Raw genomic sequence first — 18,826 nt, forward strand, 5'->3', positions numbered from 1 at the left:
ATTAAGATTTTTGCTAAATCGAAATTGACATTGTGTCGGAGATATGTGATGTGGTGAGCTCATCCACACCAAAAAACAGATTTAGTGAGCATAAAAAAGTCCGCTATCTATAAAAAATGTTCGTTGAATGCCATTAGTTAGCACATTTCGGTGCTTGTTAAATTTCACGTGCACTAGTGCTTGGTGTTGTGGGTAGCGAACACATAAATTGTGCTTGTAAATCATATCATTTTTCCCGTTCTGAATGTGCGATTGCGTTAGCAAGAACCTTGGTAAGCACTTTCTTTAGGTCTGCAATAGTCAACTATGGATTTACAATATTCAAAAATTAACAACAGAATATAGATAAATAAAATTGCATTTACATAATTCCCCCAAAAAAGAACAAATAAACGAGTGAGGAAACAAAATATGAAGTTGTCTTAACTACAAAATTATTGTAGGATAAATTGTCATAAAATCTTGAAGTTGCTCAAATTGTGGTATGTCTTTTGACTTCTTCTTAATTATAATTTCAACTGACGTCGTTTGTTTTTTAAGTATACAGCACCATTTAACTCGTCGATCTAAATGATATCGTTTGCTTTATAAGCACACAACACCATTTAACTCGTCAATGATTATATCTACACAAATTTATCAGCATCTATATTACGTAATTGAAAATAAATTTAAGTTATACTCACTCTGTCCCATAAATTATGTCACACTTTGACTGGTCACAAGTTTTAATAAATGTAATGAAAAGTGAGTTGAAAAAGTTAGTGGATTGTGAGTTACGGAATCTTGTTGTTATATATTGTATCAGACTATAAGTATTATACTTCCTCCTTTCTCTAAGAACATGCACTCTTTCCATTTCAATCCGTCTAAAAAGAATATGCACGTTTTAATTTTGGAAACTATTTTATCTTAAATGAGGTATGGCTTATTCTCCATAATACTTTAATTATTTTTTTTTCTCTACCTCTGTTTTACTTACCAATTTTTCATTAAAACTCATGTCAAACTCAAAATATATACTCTTTTTGTCCCATTAGAAATGAAACGTTTTCCTTTTTAGTTTGTCCCATTAAAAATGATACATTTTTTAAAAAGGAAACATCTCTATCTCTACTTTTTCACCTCTTATTTTATTCTCCCCTCATTTCCTCACAAAACATCACTACATAAAAATCTGTACCAATTCACAAATATTTTATATTTAATAGGACGGAAGGGGTATTATTTTAAAATGGAGGGAGTAATAATTGTGAGGAGGAGGATGTGAAATATGGGTTCACTAAAGAAAAAAAAAAGTGGCACAAAAGTAAAATTAGGCAACTTTTGTGCGGACCAACGAAAATGAAAAAATGCAACAAACTTCTGAGGGAGTATAATTTAATCGGCTAAACTTAAATTAACGGGATGAGCCTGAATCGTAACCTTAGGGTTTACTTCTGCGTGCCTGTCGTTACGCGGATGAACAGAAGTCCAATCTTCAATAATCTTCTTCTAAGGTGGTTTTCATTCAAAATTCTGTATTCCTTTTCAATAATTTGCTCAATCCAACTGCTCGACAAAAAATTGTAGCTGGTTCGATTCATTTGGTTTTGATTTTCCCCTTTAATGGTTAATTGATATAGCAGCTGAAAGACTCAATTTCTTCGACAAGTGAAGATGGGAAGAGAGCGGCAACTGTCTCGGTCGCCGTCGCACCGTAGAAAGCACTCGCCATCGCCTTCTGAGTCGAGGTATGGACGCCGGAGCAAAAGAGAGAGAAGCAGATCCCCTTATTCCCATAGCAGGTGATACCCTTTTACTTATACTTGCCGGTCGATTGTGTATCAGTGATTTGTATTTTTGTATTTAATTTTAGTTGCTTATAATTTAATCAATTAATATTGATTTTAATAAGTTTTTTTAAGCTTGTGTTGAGAGGACAGCTCCGGCTATCCACTTTATTGATCAGACCACTGTGAATTGATATCTGCATAATCAATTATTATACAATATTTGGTTTATGGTTTTTTATACCAGGTTTTGGGTGCTTTTCGGTGCTTTTACCAATAGTGATGTAAATATTTTTTGACAGGAAAAAGAAAGAAAGACCAATCTCTATTAGATTAAGTTAGTGTAGCTTGATTGAAATTGAATATGATCATGTTATGTAGTGGGATTAGTTGTTCGAGGAGATGGTTTTAGTTCAAAGGAAATCCAAAACTTTTTAAGGTTTTCCAGTTATTTTGTTGATATACTCAGTTCCGACTCTCTCCTGGATTATTTTGGGGGTCCAAATTTTAAACATTATATCCTTAATAATTGCTCATCATATTGGTTTTATTTGTTTTAGATGATCTAGCAGATGCTTATGGATTGTGTATCTTTGGTGTCCTTGTGCCGTGTTGCTGCCTATGAGAGTTTTCGCTTTCCATCGGCACCTTGATATTCTTCATGCTTATGGTTGTTGACTTGATGATCTATCCTTTTGTAAAGCTGCTAAATTGTAATTTTAATGGCTTATACATTCCCATGCTGGGAGTTTACATGCACCAAACAAAATTAGAAAGTGAGATACATTCTCTTTAAAACATAGGTTGAATGCGGTAGTCAAGATCATTGATCTTTGAGAAATCTAGTAAAGAAACCATGGCTCCTTTTGACTGAGAAGTAAGCTGGTGATGGGTGCAGTTGGTGTTATTTCACTGCTCGGTTGTGATAATAGCAGTGTCTTATGGTAAAAGATGCAGCACCCAGTTTATTCTTTGCAATGTGTGAGGTAACTGTACATGCTTTCGGTATAGATGTAGGAAACACGGGGATATGAACAGTTTAGAAATTAATAGTCTCTCTCAATGCTCAACTACTTCATTGTATTCTACAGAAGACAAAAGCATTCGTTATCTTCTCGACACAAAAGTCGCTCTCCCACTCCTAGACGCCGTAAAAGCCGCTCACCTACACCAAAGCGGAATGAAAGACAAAGAAAAAGGAGCACTTCTTTATCCCCTTTAAGTGCATCCCCACTTACTGGTACCAAAGAGATGAAAGATGCAACTGTAAAATTGAAAACAGAGGAAGAGGACAAGAAAAGGTATAATGATTACATTTATGATCTTTTTCCTTATATATTCACCTCCTCACATGATTTTTTGTACCATAGTGATGTGAACTGTTCTTGAATCTAAACTTTCATAATTCGTACATCATAATGTAGACTTCATAATATTCCTGAATTGGTTCCAACTTCCACCCTAGAGGCTGATGATGGAGGCCTGACATATGCACTATCAGTAACTACTAACTAAGTTTTTTGGAGATAACTTATACAGTTAAGAGGCTATAGTTTCAACATATGAAGTCATTTAATTTCAATGCATGCGATGATAAGGTCCCTTTGTTACCAAACATGGCTGTTTCTAAGAGTTATGGTATACATTGTATGAGCATGAATACTTGAAATCCTAAACACATATTCTCTTTCATTCCAAGTCCATTTGTTATGACTTTTCGATCCTTTTCTTTTGTTCATTCCTTCCTTTTCTTCTTCAATAGATACTATTGTTTCCATTTTTTCCTGCAGTCATTGTTCATTTGTTATTAAGTATTTCCTGGTGTTTGCCACATTGAAAGGACACGCATAAGTTTGCAAGAGGGTGACGTGTTATGGTCATATGCTTCTTATCTTTTGTTTTTGCAATTTGCATGAGTTTTTTTCTTGAGATTATGCATTGAAAATATATACTGTTTTCTGTTCTATCTGGTGCTAGTAGAAGGTTTTGTGCTACTTTTCAATTCTTTGTACATGTATGATAAATTATTTGTTTTTTATTAATTTCCTTCTATCTTTGTTATGAATTGGATGGTTGCCTTTCTTCAACTCATTAACGTATTGCAAGAAATAAATTTTGTGACCCTAGACTATATATGCAACTGAAAAAGAACAAGGAACAATATACTGTTCATGGAAGTGAAACTGGGTGCTTCCTCTGAGCTAGCTCTTGATATCGATAGCTCTGCTTTGATAGGTTTTGCTTATTGTAGCTAATTGTGAAATACTTATTTAGAGAGAAGTTTGGTCCGGTCATACATCATAACCCCTTTGTTTCTTTATGCATAAAAAGACATTCTAGACTTGTCATCAACTCATACTCCATAATCTATTTTTGTTGATCTTCTCAATTCGTAAATGTGGAAATCGAGGGATGCTAGACCTGTTATCACTGCTTAGTAAATGTGTAGAAAGCTGATTCAGCTCTATGGTTTATGCAAATTTCTACTATAAGGGCAAAAGTGTTTCAGCAATTAGTACTGGAACTGCCACTCTTTACTTGACGCTCTTCTCCACAGGATTAATTGAAGGAAGTTTCTGGTATTGTTTATTTTGATGGTCCATTTGGTGCCTCGTTAATCTACTGTTCACCAGATATGAAACTGAAATATTTTGGATCAGGAATCAATTAGAGGTATGCTGTAAAGCATAAGCATATATATCATTGTGCCTTTTTCAAACTGAGGTTAGTTTGTAATTTGTTTTAGTTCTGAATTTATGGAACCGTGAAGACCAGCATTGGCTGTATGACTTTGTCAAATCTTTTGCTTAACAGTAAAAGGAATAGATCGTTGTAGTTTGCTTTTGAGGGCATTTGACTCCTTTGAGAACTAACTTCTCCCTTATCAGATCAGTGGCTATTTTTCTTTTGACATTTTCTACTGCTTTACTAGGCGTCAGCAGGAGTTAGAATTAAAACTAATAGAAGAAGAAACGACAAAAAGAGTGGCAGAAGAAATTCGAAAGAAAGTTGAAGAGAGCTTGAATTCCAAGGAAATCAAACTTGACATAGAGAAGCGTCTGGAGGAAGGTAGGAAAAGACTTGTTGCTGAGGTTGCAGCCCAGCTTGAAAAAGAAAAGGAAGCAGCTGTTATAGAGGCCTCGAAAAGAGAGGCAAGTATCTATTCTTATGCTGCGTGATAATTCTTCTCCCATTTATAGTTTCTAATTGTTTTACAGATTGTTCCTTTGGTGACAGATGCATGTGTTTTGGGGAGTTATGGTGGTTGACTAGTTGCTCATTAGTGATTGGAGTCATGTGATATTTCTTTCTATTTGCCTTTTTAATATCGAGGATTTAACAGGGAGAGAAATATTAATACCCTTTTTCTTACTATTGCATTGCATGCAAAACCTGATATTTGGAGAGAGGTTCTAACCTAGCTATCCATTAGTTCGATTCGACTTTGTTCTAGACTTTAAGATGCTTACATCTCTAACTACCTGAGATTCACTGTTGATTGCGCTTCATTCCGGGTCAAAGTATGTTTGGTCGCACGCCATTTATGCCTTTTACTACAACGAGTACAATACAACAGTCAAACCATTGAACATGATATATAGTGTCAATTGTAATATAAGCTGTGGAGAAATTAGATGTTAGACAATTGGTGCTCTTCTGTTGACTCTAATTATTATTGCATATATTAGTTTCTACGTTCTTCGAGGCTATAGATAAATAATTTGGGAACTTGTACAGGAACAAGCACAAAGAGAGAAAGAAGAGCTAGAAAGGATGCTGGAAGAGAACAGGCGGAAGGTAGAAGAAGCTCAAAGAAGAGAAGCCTTGGAACAGCAAAGACGCGAAGAGGCACGTTATAGAGAATTGGAAGAACTTCAGAGGCAGAAAGAAGTGGCCTTGCTAAAGAAAAAACAACAAGAGGAGGAAGAACGAGCTAACCAAATGAAGTTATTGGGGAAGAACAAATCGCGTCCAAAGTTGTCATTTGCGCTAGGTATGAAATAGCAAAACGATTGTATCTCGTCTCTGTTTTGGGTTGATTTGTTTCTGGGCTCTGGTCAATTTTGGCTGGGTTCGAGGGGGATACTATAAATGCAATGTCATCTCTTGTGACTTATCAATATAACACTGTCCTTCACATTTATGCATTTCGTATTGCGTTTTCGATAGCATCCAACTGCCATTTATATCAAAAATCTCGTATTGCTTATTCAATCTGCTCTGTCACTATTGCTTATTCATTCTATTACAAAAAATTCGTATATTATGATGTTTAAACATCTTATGAAGTTTGGACTTTATTTCCTGATGTATAGAGCTTATTGATGTAATAATGAACAGTAACGTCTGTTATTATGAGTTAAAATTATGACATAACTAATAACTTGAAAATAAATTGTCTAGAATAGCAATCTACAGATTCTACACGAAGATCTTGAAATCTACTTGGCATAAAAAAACAACTGATCAATTGATAAACTTCAGCCCAGAATCCGAGCATGCTATCCGCCACAACTTTTCACAGTAAAAACAAATATATATTCAACACAATTTACGAATACACTCGATGACTAAGCTAATTGCCGAGTTAATTATCGAAACATAAGGTGAAGAACACAAGAATCTAAAATATGCTTCAACTTGGTGATCCCAAGGTCTCTGGTTACGGTTGGACAGGAAAGATTTTCTCTAGAAAGGTAATAAACCGTTTTGAATAAATCTTAGGCTCTACAACAGAAATTGCCAGAGGATCGAACTTGAGAGATTTACAAGCGTGTTCGATCTTCTTTTTCATGTTGTATTCCTGTAATATATCGATTATGCCAAGGTAAAGAACCACATCGTACACCTCAAAGAGCTCGGTTTCAGCATTATCGATCTCTGCCTGCAAAATTTTGTGATTAGCCTGAGCTGGCATGTTTACTCCTAATTGCACCCTCAACCTGAAAATTCAAACACAAATAACCCCAGGTCAATCAAATCATCACCATAGCTAAAATAGTCTACACATAAAAACCCAACATTTTTTATCCAAACTATAAGTGATACTAGCATACTGCAAATGGGCTGCTAAAGAAAATTGCATGCATGGAAGCAAAAAAGTTGGATGTTCAGAAACTCAAGTCACCCTTCTTGTAACTTTAACAATTCAGCAGCATGATTTTGAACGTATATTAAGAGGAAATTACCTTCCAGTACCAGGAAGAAGAAGATCAACTTCTTTGTCGCCGATAGAGTATGCTTTCAGTGTATCACCCCGAATGTGAGCTCCTGGTGCAATGCTGACAGAACCAGGCTCATGGGTGACTAAGACCAAACCCCTGGGAGGAATTAGGATGTCTCCTTGGGAATTCACACCTTCAGAAGGAAACTTTTATCAAAATTTGACAATTCAAATTGAGAAATTTGATACAACAATCAACAGCCAAGTTTCCTCTACTACAAATAGGGAAAAGGTACAAATAGTGGACAGTGTTCGATATTTTCATAATCTACTACTCAGAGATAAATGGTATCAGCACTTTGACTTTTGACACAAAAAAGTGAATCTTGGTCAAAGAACCAAATTCAACAATTTAATAGATTTCTAATCAGCCCAAATCATTCCTCAGAAGTGAACCTCACCATCATTGTCATTGGGGTTCTCAGCACTGGGTTGTGAATCGGGAGGCTCTAATAGCGATCTTAGATGTTCGGGTGCTCTAAAATGCAAGCCCAAGAGAAGGCTATAATCTATTATGTGTTGAGATTCCAAGAATGCAGAATCAAGAGATAGTTGCCTGTGACAATAAAAATATAAGAGAAATATTGTTAGAAATGCTGATACTACATCATTTGAGCAGAACAAGCAGAGGACCAACCAAAGCATAAAAAAGATTCTATTGTTGATTGGATGCACATGTCTACTAGATAACAAAAAATACCTCAGCTAATTGAAGTCTTCTCTGCTGCAAATGCTAGAATGCACTCAAAATTAGACAAACATGTGGAGAAGATTTTGAAAATTGAATTGGCATCATTCATGACAAAAAACTAATAAAAAAATTGGCATGTGCCCTTGTCATGGAGAAAAATGAATTAAACATAAATTTTAATGATTTTCTCTCAATTTTGTTTTTGCTAATCCAATAAACTTGACGCCTTATCTTGAAACGACCCTATCTCTCTCAATTCATAAGATCAAGATCTCAAACTGCAGTCACTACCATTAGATATGAAGGATGGTCAATATCTTAACCTTATGATTAAGGTAAAATAATCTCATGCAGTTATACCATTATTCAGAATATGATCATTATAATCCGGATATTGAATAACCAAGATGGTCATGGTACTTTAAGAATGCAACATATTAAGTCTCTACATCCCATATACAGTTCTTCACAGTTTGTGGATACCAAAGCAATACGTATTACTGTCTTATATGCATGCAAAAGAAATCAATGAGTTTCCTAAAGGAAGATATAGCATATGGATCAGAGTCCACTTGTCAATGAGATTAGCGAACTTGACTGAAACAAAATTAATTATAAGAGAGGCTGAGGCTTTACCTAAAAAGTGCCTCATGCAAGGACCTGTCCATATGAAACTCATAAGCCAGATCAAGATCTTTCAATGTAGTGGTCTCATCAATCTTATCCTTGTTTGTAAATCTGCCCTGAACTGAGCCCTTCAAATCATATCGACGATGTATTCTTAATTCAGTACAGAACATATTCCCCATGACCACAAAGCGAACCTGTAAATGAAAGTTACTGCAATATAATGAAAAGTGGTATTTCTCCTGATATCAAAACTGAATCTATCTAGCAAGCAACCGGCCGTATTCATGGATAATAACCTTTTTTCCATGTTTCAATGTTATCCGGTGTGTCCCAAAGAACTTAGTAATGAGTGTGTTGTCATGTGCTTGTACATGACTATAATACTGAGGCAACATCTTCAACAACACCTGTGCAACATTGAGAACAAGTAGTCAGTTAAATTGTAAACTAGGGTGGAACTGCAATTTAGTTAGCAAACTGATACTGGAAACAAGAGATCAGTAGACAAATAGAATAAACAGTAAAAAAACCTCCATATTCACCACATTAAAATCTGTATAATTAGAAGATTTTGTAACAAGTACTCCAGACCATTCACCACTATTTACCAATTAGTAGGTCACAATAACACCATTTCTTGGTTCATGAGTAATCCATAAACCAATAGTTATGTCAGTGTATATAGGATCTCCAATTTCTTCAATCACCCTTTGAGCATCTTGCAAACAAGGGCTAAGCATCATTATTATTACACAGCCATAATGAGATACTTATTTGATCTCTGATTTTACAAGAAACATGCAATTCAGGAAACCCATTCCAATGTGTTACCTTAAGCTCAGATTTTTTCAGTGTCTTGATTACGAATCTATCATCATGTGAAAGATAGAAAAGGCTTCCACTTTTTCCCGGGGAAGAAAGCTCTCTCAGACCATCATCACCACATATGGACATCATGTAATCCGCAGCATTTAGCTTGAATAACTCTCTCAGATTCCTGAAAATGAGACCAGATACAGTCACTGAAAAACTGCCATCCAACTTACAAAAGCTTTAAAAACAGAAAGTGCCGGGTGTCAAGAGTAAAGGAGAATTCAACTCAAAACCTAGAAACAGGAATAATAATTGAATAAACACAAAATCCCAGTTAAACACGAAGAACAATCAAAAAGGGAAGCTCCATCCTTCCCAAGCACGAAGCATTAGAATGTACATACCTGAAGACCATGGGACAATAGTCCTTCCAGTAAAAGTCAATAGAATGGTGCGGGGGAGTCAATCGGGAACCCTTTCTTGGAAAATACATTCTTATTCTTGCTTGTTCTCCAAAATCAGATGATCTGACTTCCCGCATAGGAACTGGTGTGATCTTTCCAACAGTATACCTGTCAACTTCACATAAGATATTTGAATTAGGTATCCCATCATTACATACTGCTTTGTAGCAGAGAGTCTTAAAAATGATAGAACCATATTTTTGCATACCTGATACCAAGTTGCAAGCTAAGCATCAGATAATAGCTCCTGTGTCCTTCAAAAATGTTCAAACATGATTTCTTTTCTACATCTTTTGCAAATTTGAGACGTTGTTTACTTCTATGAGATAGTTTGGATATATTTTTAATTCTTTCTTTCATAAGGACTCCTTGCATGTATTCCCTCTCATATGCCACAGTCTTGCTGTCTGGATATTCAGTTTGACCATCTTGAGAGCCATTAGATGTGATGCTGACTGATCTATCAAGTGGCACCATCTCTTTCATCGAACCAGTGCTGATCAGATCGTCATTCACAAATGTAGTTTTACGAGAAAACCCACCAGAACCCCTTTTAAAGCTATATGATATTTTCTCAGATAGACTTCGCTTTACACTCGGTAACACAGGTTCATCTAAATGATCTGATGACATCTGAGATAGCAATTTACTTCTCTTGTCTTTGTTCCTTTCAATATCAAGTTTGCTTAGATGCTTATTTCCGGCAGGATAAAATGTTCCGGATCCATCCTTCAGCCCTTTCGACCATGTTCCAAAATAATAACTTCCATCAGAAAATCTATAGCAGCCTGACCCATCTCTCAACCCGTTCAGCCAAAAGCCATCAAAAAGATCTCCATTAAACCACTTCATAACTCCTCTACCAGACATCCTTCCATTTTTCCAATTCCCAATATATATGTTATCATTACTCCACGCATACCTACCACTGCCTTCCCGCACTCCCTCTCTCCAGCAACCATCATAAAGGTCTGAATTTGAATACTGCTTCCGACCAATGCCATGTTGAGAATTCATCTTCCAAGAACCTCTGTACATGGAACCATCAGAACCAATAAAAGTTCCAAAACCATGAAGATAACCTCCAGAAAAATCACCATCATATACAGCCTGTGAGGACCAACAGATCTTCCCTTTCCCTGCCATCTTCCCATCTTCCCAGTCACCTTCATAAATGGTTCCATCTAACCATGTATACTTACCTTTTCCATGGGGAATCATTCCTTTAAAAGCACCACGATACACATCTCCATTTGCAAGAACATATTCAGAGCTCCTGCAAATAAAGATTACTAATAAGTGTTCTTAACCTCGTTTATAGCTTGCTCGAGAATCAAAAAGTTTGCAATTGGTACCTCTCCTCATTTTCCATGACAGAGTGACTGACTCCTATTACAGCTAACTGCAAAAACATTCAATACAATAAGAACCAATTCTATGTGATTCAAATAGAAGAAATTCTTTCACAATCCTCTACCTTTCTTCAGTGAAGTTATGGCTTCTCCAGTGGTGTATCCTGACAGGAAATGGCATGTATTCTTCCGATTTCAAATCTATACAGACAAAAACAAATCCCAGATTAGTTAAGATCACATTGTTATTATTCAGCCTGATCAAAACATAGAAGTAATGGATGCAAAATCAAATTTCAATAGTTCACTGAAACCTTGTCAAAGCAGTCAACCTGAACTAATCAACCAAACCAAAGCTCTCTGTTTTCTCACTATGCTAATAAGCTGAATTACTCCTACGGATACACACGATTGATAGATTTACATATTCAATCACACGCAACAGCAATCGAAATCAAACTTCGAAATGACGATTTTAATCATCAAATTACCGAAAAATTATTCATGCCAACCGCTTACAAGGATGTATTTCAAATTCCGAAGCAACAGTAAAAAAAAGATACAGACTTACCTCAAAATCAATTCAGAAAAAAAAAAAAACTGAAATGATTCCTGGTCCTCAAAAAGTCCAACGACAACAGTTCCGCAAATGTGGAAATGAAACAGTAAAACTGTGAAATTTGATTATTGGGAAAGGCGTAGATGAAACAAAAGAAGCAGCGAATGAGAAGAGAGGGAAATGGGGCAGATATAGTAGGTGCACACGTGGCGGCCATGCATCTGGTCGTGGGCCCCAGTGCCTGGCTGGCGTTGCCGACTGTTAACGTGCGATGAGTTGTATCGGATTCCATTTGCAGTTTAAATAATTTCCAAGTAAAGCATATCATACCGTTATAATATTAATTAATTTATTACTTACTAAAATAATTCATTGTCTTAGTACTTTTCTTTTTTAGTGGACTAATATTCTGCTTTAAGCATATTTAGCAGGTGAAAGCTGTGGGAAGTGTTGAAAACTTTAAACGAAATTATATACACAATTAAAGTTTAAATATTTATCTAACGTAAAAAAAGATACCCCTATACTAAATTTTACACTGTAGTGTGCAGAACAGCATATTAAAACTTAATCACAATTAACACAATTCTTTTTGTTAAGAAGTACAACTTGTTCTGTAAAAAAAATTGCAATCTCCACAAATGAAAAGTTGTTTCCTTTAATCTTCTCTTATCCCGTGATTAATTTATACCAATCCCATTAGATTCTAATAACAAGCCAACAAGTAAAGAAGATTACAGCTTTCTTAAAAGAAACAGAAGTCTTCATTTTTATAATTAAGTGGGAATCCTTTCAATTTAATATTAAGATCTTGTAGTTGTTTTTCAACTCTTAAACAATTTCAAGTCCGCTTGCTTTTTTATAGTTGTGATTTACAAACACATTCACATTTAGGGCCGGGAAAAAATACCGAAATACCGGCTTTATCGTACCAAAAAAATACCGAATTTTTGGTATACCGTGACTTTCGGTACGATATGATACCTAACCAAAAGATTCCGGTTAGGTAACAGTGTGAATTTTTAAATACCGCGTTATGCCGCTGCATACCGAAATTCGATATATACCATAAACTAAGGTATATACCACAAAAATATAAACACAATTATATATAAATATATTTTTATATATTTTTATATATTTTTAAATTATAAAATCTATTGTGAAATATAAATATAATTATGAATAAATTATATTTAATTTATTTTTAAAATTATAAAATATAAATAATATTCTAAATACTCTAATTTTCTATTTTAATTGATGTTGAAAGTTAGGTATACCGCAAAAGTAAGGTATACCGAACTTCGGTACGGTATTAGTATGAAAATTCGTCATACCGAAAATAAGGTATACCAAAGTTCGTTATACCGAAAACTTTGGTAAGGTAAAGGTATGACTTTTTCGCATACCGTATTTACGATAAGGTATACTGTATGGTGGTTTCGATAAGGTATACCGTTCCTACCCACCCCTATAATCACATTATCACATACACATAATTGATATGATTCGAACCTTCAATTTTTTAACTAAATACTTAAAGGGAAAAAGATTTATTAATGGAGTATAATATGCTAATAGACCAAATACTCGGTAGTTTATTAGATAAAAGTTTATTCCCACCCTAGTTGGTCAAAGCTCGAAGGACACATTGTATTATAGTAGTAGTATAAAATATTTTCAATCATACAAATCCATAAATGATGGCTACACTATGCAATTCATTTGTCATGAAAAGGTGCGGATACGCAAATTCACATGACATATTTTTGGATGTGAACGATAAATTTATTAAACGTGTTGTCCACAAATAAGAATCAAATCTTTGTCTAAATATTAATGAATTTATTCCATTTCCACTTGCCAATTTTTAAATAGCCATGTATTAATATTGGGGATGCAATTAACTAAACCACATTATATTGTATGGAAATGTAGCGGTGGAATTGATTGGGACAAGGAAAAGAAAAAAAAAGGAGAAAAGATTTAGTAGTAATTTTTTAGCCTATGGGTCTACCCATGTCTTTGTAGTTAAATAAGGTTATTTGGTCAAAGCACGACACAATGGTCGTGATGATTTCGAGTAATCGACAATCTGTTTATTTTATTCCATAATTAGATGTATATTATATCGCATTGCATCTGATTGGTTGGTGCATTAATAGTTTTTAGTAATAGACACACGTAATATAAATTCATCGTAGTTTCAATTCTTGATTTACATCGAAGACATTGTTATAATTATTTTGGTTTTATTTGTCAACAATACTAATTTTTTTGAACTGGTGGTTGTGTTCGGAACCATCTCATTGACCTCCCATTCAAAACTTCATAGATTTTCTGAATTTGGAGTAAGAAACATATGTTCTACTATTAGTTGTAAGTTATAAATTGATACAATTCTGATCTCATTGTAGAAATTACGTACTCAACTGATTTTTGAGCTATAAGGGCATCCACTATAGAGGCGGCGCGCCGGCCGCCCCGTTTGGGGCTTAGCCGCGGCGGGCTATAGCGGAGGAGGCGTCCGCCCCGGGGGCGGACGAATTTGCTGGGGCGGACGGGCATTCGCCGCGATTGCGGCGAGGACAGCCGATGGAGAGAGAAGCGCGGCGGCCGCCGCGCCTATCTATTGTGCGGCGAAACCGGCGCGGCGGTCGCCGGTTTTAAATTTTTTTATTTTTTATTTTTATTTCGAATTTGTAATGGTTTTTTATAAATATTCCTCCCATTTTCATCTTCTCTCCACACACATCTTCACACCCATTTCACTTTCTATCCAAATTTTCTATCTCTAAAAACTTTTCAATTATGGATGATTTGTGGAATCAAGCATGGGATTCTTTGATTCAAGAGATGCAGAGGGAGGCCGACGAGGCGGCGGCGGCGGCGATCCCTCGTGAGATTCGTCATCGTCGGACAATCCCACGAGACCATGTCGGAGCGGCTGAGCGGCTTATGGCCGACTACTTTAGCGCTGACCCTCGTTACCCGGCTGAGATTTTTCGTCGGCGTTTCAGAATGTCGCGACCGCTCTTTACCCATATAGCGACGACATTGGCGGACCGGTTCGAGTGCTTCACGCTCCGGAGTGATTGCACTGGCCAGATCGGGCTGTCTACTTTGCAGAAATGCACCTCTGCAATTAGGCAGCTTGCCTATGCCGGACCGGCTGATATGTTCGACGAATACCTACAGATGGGTGAGACGACTAGTCTAAATGTGCTCCGGCAGTTTTGTAAGGGCATTCGGGAAGTCTTTGGTCTGGAGTTCCTACGAAAGCCAACCTTTGATGAGTGCCAGAGACGGCTAGATATGCACGGTGCGGTGCACAATTTCCCAGGGATGATGGGCAGCATTGATTGCATGCATTGGGAGTGGAAAAACTGTCCGGTGGCGTGGAAAGGCCAGTTCACTACCTGTAACAGCCCGAACTTTCGTACCTTATTACTATTACTATTATTATTATTATTATTATTATTATTATTATTATTATTATTATTATTATTAGTAGTAGCAAAAAAAAAATACTAGAATTCAAAACCTGCCCTTTTCATTTATAATAAAAATCGAATTCAATTGGAATTTAATAATAGTTGCTTTGTTCTCAAACAAACATTTCAAGTGCAACTAAGAGAAAAGAACCAAATAAAAGTTTATAATGTCCGACACATCCTTCCAAAGTCTGCTAAAGTACTACTATACAAATTTATCAAATTCCTAATCTATTACAATTAGAAAGAGACGTGCAAGTCCTGGGCAGCTCGTTCAATGTTTCGTGCTCACACTCCAAGGAGGAACAAATCATCATAGGAATTGCCAATGTTCTCCAAATGGATTCTCTCCTACATAAGAAAATAATTAGAGAAAATATATATATAGATATATGATAAACTATTAGTAAAATCTATAATGAAATGTGAGGAAAATCAAACTAAGATCACAATGCAGATACGGAGTGCCTGAGAAGATTCATCTCTGACAAAATGAACAAAATATCTATGACATACATCCAAACCTCCCCAAGTTAAACCTTTCCCCACCTGCTTAAGTAGCTTGCAAAGGAATTTAAGGGAACAAGTTTATAAACCCCCAAAGTTTCCTTAAACAGCCACCCATCATTTCAAAAATTCTCATCACACAAACACACATAGCATAAAAGAGTCCGAGGGGGGAGTTGCTGATAATTGGAGGATCAAATCAAGTCCCCAATCCAAACACTTTTCACACACAAACAGTAAGTCCCAAGCCTCTCTCTCTTTTCTTTAATGTATGAACAAGCATATGCATATAATTTGAAACTAGAATCCGTCACAACAAGTTTAACAACATATTCCATCATTGAAACTTCCAAATAGCATTTAGCAAGCAACAACATAATTGTTCAAATATCACCAAATGCATAAAGTAGACAACATAAGTCCTATAATCATAATAACACACAGTTTGAAGACTTATCTCCCCAGACACGAATTTGCCGGATTCCGGCGAATGGACTTTTAGGCACCCCATCGACACGAGGACAGTCCCACAATCCCGATATGTCACCAATTCAATGATTTCAAGACCTTTACACATCTACAAGTTAAAAAGATCAAATTTTGAAATTCAAGATTTAATCTTTAGAAATAAAACAAAAAGGGAGAAATGAAAAAAAATTGGGCATACCTTACCTTTCGGGAGTTCGGCGAAGAGACGGAGACTGTGGTGGCTTCGGAGAACTGCTCCGGCAGCGCGAGGAACGGAAAGGGCCGGAGCCGCCGCTTGTGCATGCGCATTGGTGGCGGCGGCAGATATGGAAGTTGAGGAGGGAGGCGGTGGATCGGTGTAGCCGGCGGCGGTGGGGAGAGAGAAGCCGAGAGGGAGACCGATAGGAGAGAAGGGGCGACGAAGCTATTTCTGAAATTGGGGAAAATTAGGAGAAAGAGAGAGAAGAGGGAGAGACGAGAGAGAGAGAGAGAGAGAGAGAGATGAAGAGGAGGAGAGAACACCGCCGAAGGAGGCGGCGGCGGCGGCGCTGATGGGAGGTTGGCCGACGATCAGCAGCAGGCAGGAAGGGGAGAGCTCTTTTCCTATTCTTTGATAGTCACGGTGGAATGAGGAAGCAGAAGCATTTAGTTATTAGTAATGGATTTATTTGATTGGGCTACTGAATTTAATGGTTGGGCTAACATTTTATTTACTAGGCTAAACTAAGGTGTGAGTTAATTTGAGCCCAACTTCTAAATAATTGGTGTTGCAATACATAATTTGAATAGGCCCAATCTGAGATTTAATCACCTGGACCGGAAATAAAGGGAAAGATTTGGAATTAGAATTTACTTGGAAAAAATTTAATATTAAATTTTGGTAATCTAGCATGAGCCAAATTAATCCGAGCCTAATAGAAAAAGAATGATCAAATAGTGTATGAGTTTTAGAAATTTCTTAAGGATGAGTGAAAAATAAAAGACATTAGTTAGGAGGCATGCATTCCTATTAAAGTTCAAGAATTTATTGAAGTCTGATTGGTATTTTATATTATATTGTGATGTTTTCAAAAAGGCTATCTTTGCAAGTTAAAGTCGGAGCAAGAATTTCAAGTTAAGGAAATTAAACGAACGAGGTGAGCTTTCTTATACTAAAAATACAAATTATATTTTGTGAAAATTCGAAAACATGTTCGTGAATTGATATTGTCTTGCCATAAATGTTTTGTGTATGATGCATATCTGTTGGCTAAGGCCAAGTGAATTATGAATGATGATATATAAGTCGAATTCGGGTCCCAGTGAGGGTGGTGTCCCCGCTCGGACTAGTGTACACAAGGATACCTCTGGCCGTGGACGGACGGCAGATAAGGTGACCGTAGAAGGTGGCCACCTTCCCGGCACAAGGATACCTCTGTCATGTTGGGCAGGGAAGGTGACCGTATGAGAACACCATCTCAGCGGCACAAGATAATCAGATATGGCTAAGTACAGGAAAAAGGGGCCCAATGTGAATATTTTTAGTAAGCTCAGGTCTTTTCAATAAAACCCCTGAGTGTTACTATGATGATGGCTTGAAAATATTTTCAAATGTATATGTGTAATTTTCGGCAATGTGTTCACTGAGTACTTTTGTACTCAGCCCTGCATATATTTCTAAATATGCAGGTTAAGCGGTGGCGACGAGGGGCGATGTTGAGCAGAGATGGCGAATGTGTTTCAGTTTGATAAATGCTTGGATGCATCGTGTCTCCATACACGGTGTCATCCTCTCTTGACTCTTCCGCTGCAATGTAAATAACGAGCTTATGTTCTTTTGTATTATGCACTCTGATATATTTTGCCGGTTATTCTAATTTAATTTCGTTCATTCCAGTTTTGTCGAGATTTCCCTTTCTTCGCCGCTTCTTTAATCCTCCCCTAGTCACGATAAACTGTGTTTGCTATCCTTAGCAAAGTGCGGTCGTGACAGAATGGTATCAGAGCAATTTTCTTTCCGCTCTGGACCCAAGAGTCTTCTTTCAGTCTTAGTCTAGATTTGTATCCCTAGACTAAAAGTTTAAGCGCCAAATGCTCAACACCCCGACTCATCCCGCTCAACCAAGAAAAGAGGTAACTTTTGCTCTTTGAAGAGAAAGTGAAGTTTATAAAGCTCAATTCAGAAAAGGAAGTGGTAACGTATTCCCTTTTTAGGGGCAGAAGAAAAGGAGAAATGAATTTTTGAGAAAAGAGTGAGATTTGAATTTAAAAGTTATAGCTACTTCTTTCAAGTTAAAGTGTTTTGAACCAAGAAAAATAGTTGATTTTCAAAGTGAAATTTTTACGATGTTGTTTATTTTCGTGAAGAGTTTATAATGTTTGAAAGAAAAGGGTATCTTGTATGAGTCAAACTTCTAGAACACAGGTCCTATAAAATAGAGAATTAAGTCGTTTCTCACAGAATATAGAATGCTTAAGGATGCATGCCTCTCTTTTAAAAGAATATGATTCGATCTCGAATCACAATGACTTTACTATCGTATTCTAGAACGATACAGATAAAAGAGAAATTGCAAGTATTGGAAAATCAAACTTCTCAAGACCTTATGATGTTTTGAGTTGTGTATTCCTTCTAAAATTACGATATGAACTCGAACTTAGGAGTACAATATGAACATTTCCTGCCTTCCCGAGCGAAAAAAAAAATAAAAAAAATTTAATTAATTCATAATAATAATAAAATACACGATAAGGAAGAAACTTGGTTGTGAGAAAATGATTAAGCTGCGAACAAATGATGTTTCCAAAAAAAATAACTGGGATTAGATGTTATTCTTTACGCCCTGATGACATGAATAGTCTAGGTTAGC

The 18,826-nt window shown here is 36.3% G+C and overlaps 2 protein-coding genes and 2 long non-coding RNA genes across 10 annotated transcripts; 2 read left to right on the forward strand and 2 right to left on the reverse strand.

Moving 5' to 3' along the window:
• The first annotated feature begins 1,339 nt into the window (after window positions 1–1,339).
• Window positions 1,340–5,944, forward strand: LOC125203728 (arginine/glutamate-rich 1 protein). 3 transcript variants are annotated; one of them, XM_048102147.2, is made up of 5 exons: window positions 1,340–1,499; window positions 1,629–1,787; window positions 2,864–3,073; window positions 4,705–4,924; window positions 5,511–5,944. In XM_048102147.2, the coding sequence occupies exons 2-5, from the start codon at window positions 1,660–1,662 to the stop codon at window positions 5,775–5,777; spliced, it is 825 nt and encodes a 274-aa protein (XP_047958104.1). In that variant the 5' UTR covers window positions 1,340–1,499; window positions 1,629–1,659; the 3' UTR covers window positions 5,778–5,944. The 3 variants fall into 3 exon arrangements, with proteins under 3 accessions (XP_047958104.1, XP_047958105.1, XP_047958107.1); XM_048102148.2 differs by having other exon boundaries at window positions 1,352–1,499; window positions 1,626–1,787; XM_048102150.2 differs by lacking the exons at window positions 1,340–1,499; window positions 1,629–1,787 and adding an exon at window positions 1,788–2,758.
• Window positions 5,945–6,224: 280 nt separating this feature from the next.
• LOC125203725 (phosphatidylinositol 4-phosphate 5-kinase 8-like) lies at window positions 6,225–11,665 on the reverse strand. Of its 5 annotated transcripts, none has more exons than XM_048102142.2 (11): window positions 11,518–11,665; window positions 11,072–11,147; window positions 10,950–10,996; window positions 9,803–10,870; window positions 9,535–9,702; window positions 9,149–9,314; window positions 8,614–8,724; window positions 8,324–8,511; window positions 7,398–7,552; window positions 6,962–7,130; window positions 6,225–6,715 (listed from the first exon to the last, which is right to left on the reverse strand). In XM_048102142.2, the coding sequence occupies exons 3-11, from the start codon at window positions 10,964–10,966 to the stop codon at window positions 6,436–6,438; spliced, it is 2,322 nt and encodes a 773-aa protein (XP_047958099.1). In that variant the 5' UTR covers window positions 10,967–10,996; window positions 11,072–11,147; window positions 11,518–11,665; the 3' UTR covers window positions 6,225–6,435. The 5 variants fall into 5 exon arrangements, with proteins under 5 accessions (XP_047958099.1, XP_047958102.1, XP_047958101.1 ...); XM_048102145.2 differs by lacking the exon at window positions 11,518–11,665 and adding an exon at window positions 11,438–11,464; XM_048102144.2 differs by lacking the exon at window positions 11,518–11,665 and adding an exon at window positions 11,261–11,416.
• A 3,839-nt stretch (window positions 11,666–15,504) lies between these two features.
• LOC148923765 (uncharacterized) lies at window positions 15,505–17,822 on the forward strand. The gene is made up of 3 exons (XR_016132650.1): window positions 15,505–15,745; window positions 17,053–17,113; window positions 17,646–17,822. It is a non-coding gene; the product is annotated as an uncharacterized LOC148923765 (long non-coding RNA).
• Window positions 15,830–16,584, reverse strand: LOC148923766 (uncharacterized). The gene is made up of 2 exons (XR_016132651.1): window positions 16,182–16,584; window positions 15,830–16,086 (listed from the first exon to the last, which is right to left on the reverse strand). It is a non-coding gene; the product is annotated as an uncharacterized LOC148923766 (long non-coding RNA).
• Window positions 17,823–18,826: the final 1,004 nt, after the last annotated feature.

Source organism: Salvia hispanica, chromosome 6, assembly GCF_029641045.1.
Source record: "Salvia hispanica isolate PSC_SH4W2 chromosome 6, Shi_PSC_v1, whole genome shotgun sequence".
Classification (NCBI taxonomy): Eukaryota; Viridiplantae; Streptophyta; class Magnoliopsida; order Lamiales; family Lamiaceae; genus Salvia; species Salvia hispanica.

What these genes read in the sequence shown, in the direction of transcription:
- LOC125203725 (XM_048102142.2), bottom strand. An exon ending in AGCTTGCAACTTGGTATCAG is followed by an intron (nt 9,703 to 9,802) that starts GTATGCAAAAAT and finishes TGAAGTTGACAG; the next exon opens with GTATACTGTTGGAAAGATCA. An exon ending in TGAAAAAATCTGAGCTTAAG is followed by an intron (nt 8,725 to 9,148) that starts GTAACACATTGG and finishes AATGTTGCACAG; the next exon opens with GTGTTGTTGAAGATGTTGCC.
- LOC125203728 (XM_048102147.2), top strand. Translation starts at nt 1,660, where the DNA reads ATGGGAAGAGAGCGGCAACTGTCTCGGTCGCCGTCGCACCGTAGAAAG. An exon ending in GAGGAAGAGGACAAGAAAAG is followed by an intron (nt 3,074 to 4,704) that starts GTATAATGATTA and finishes CTGCTTTACTAG; the next exon opens with GCGTCAGCAGGAGTTAGAAT. An exon ending in TAGAGGCCTCGAAAAGAGAG is followed by an intron (nt 4,925 to 5,510) that starts GCAAGTATCTAT and finishes GAACTTGTACAG; the next exon opens with GAACAAGCACAAAGAGAGAA.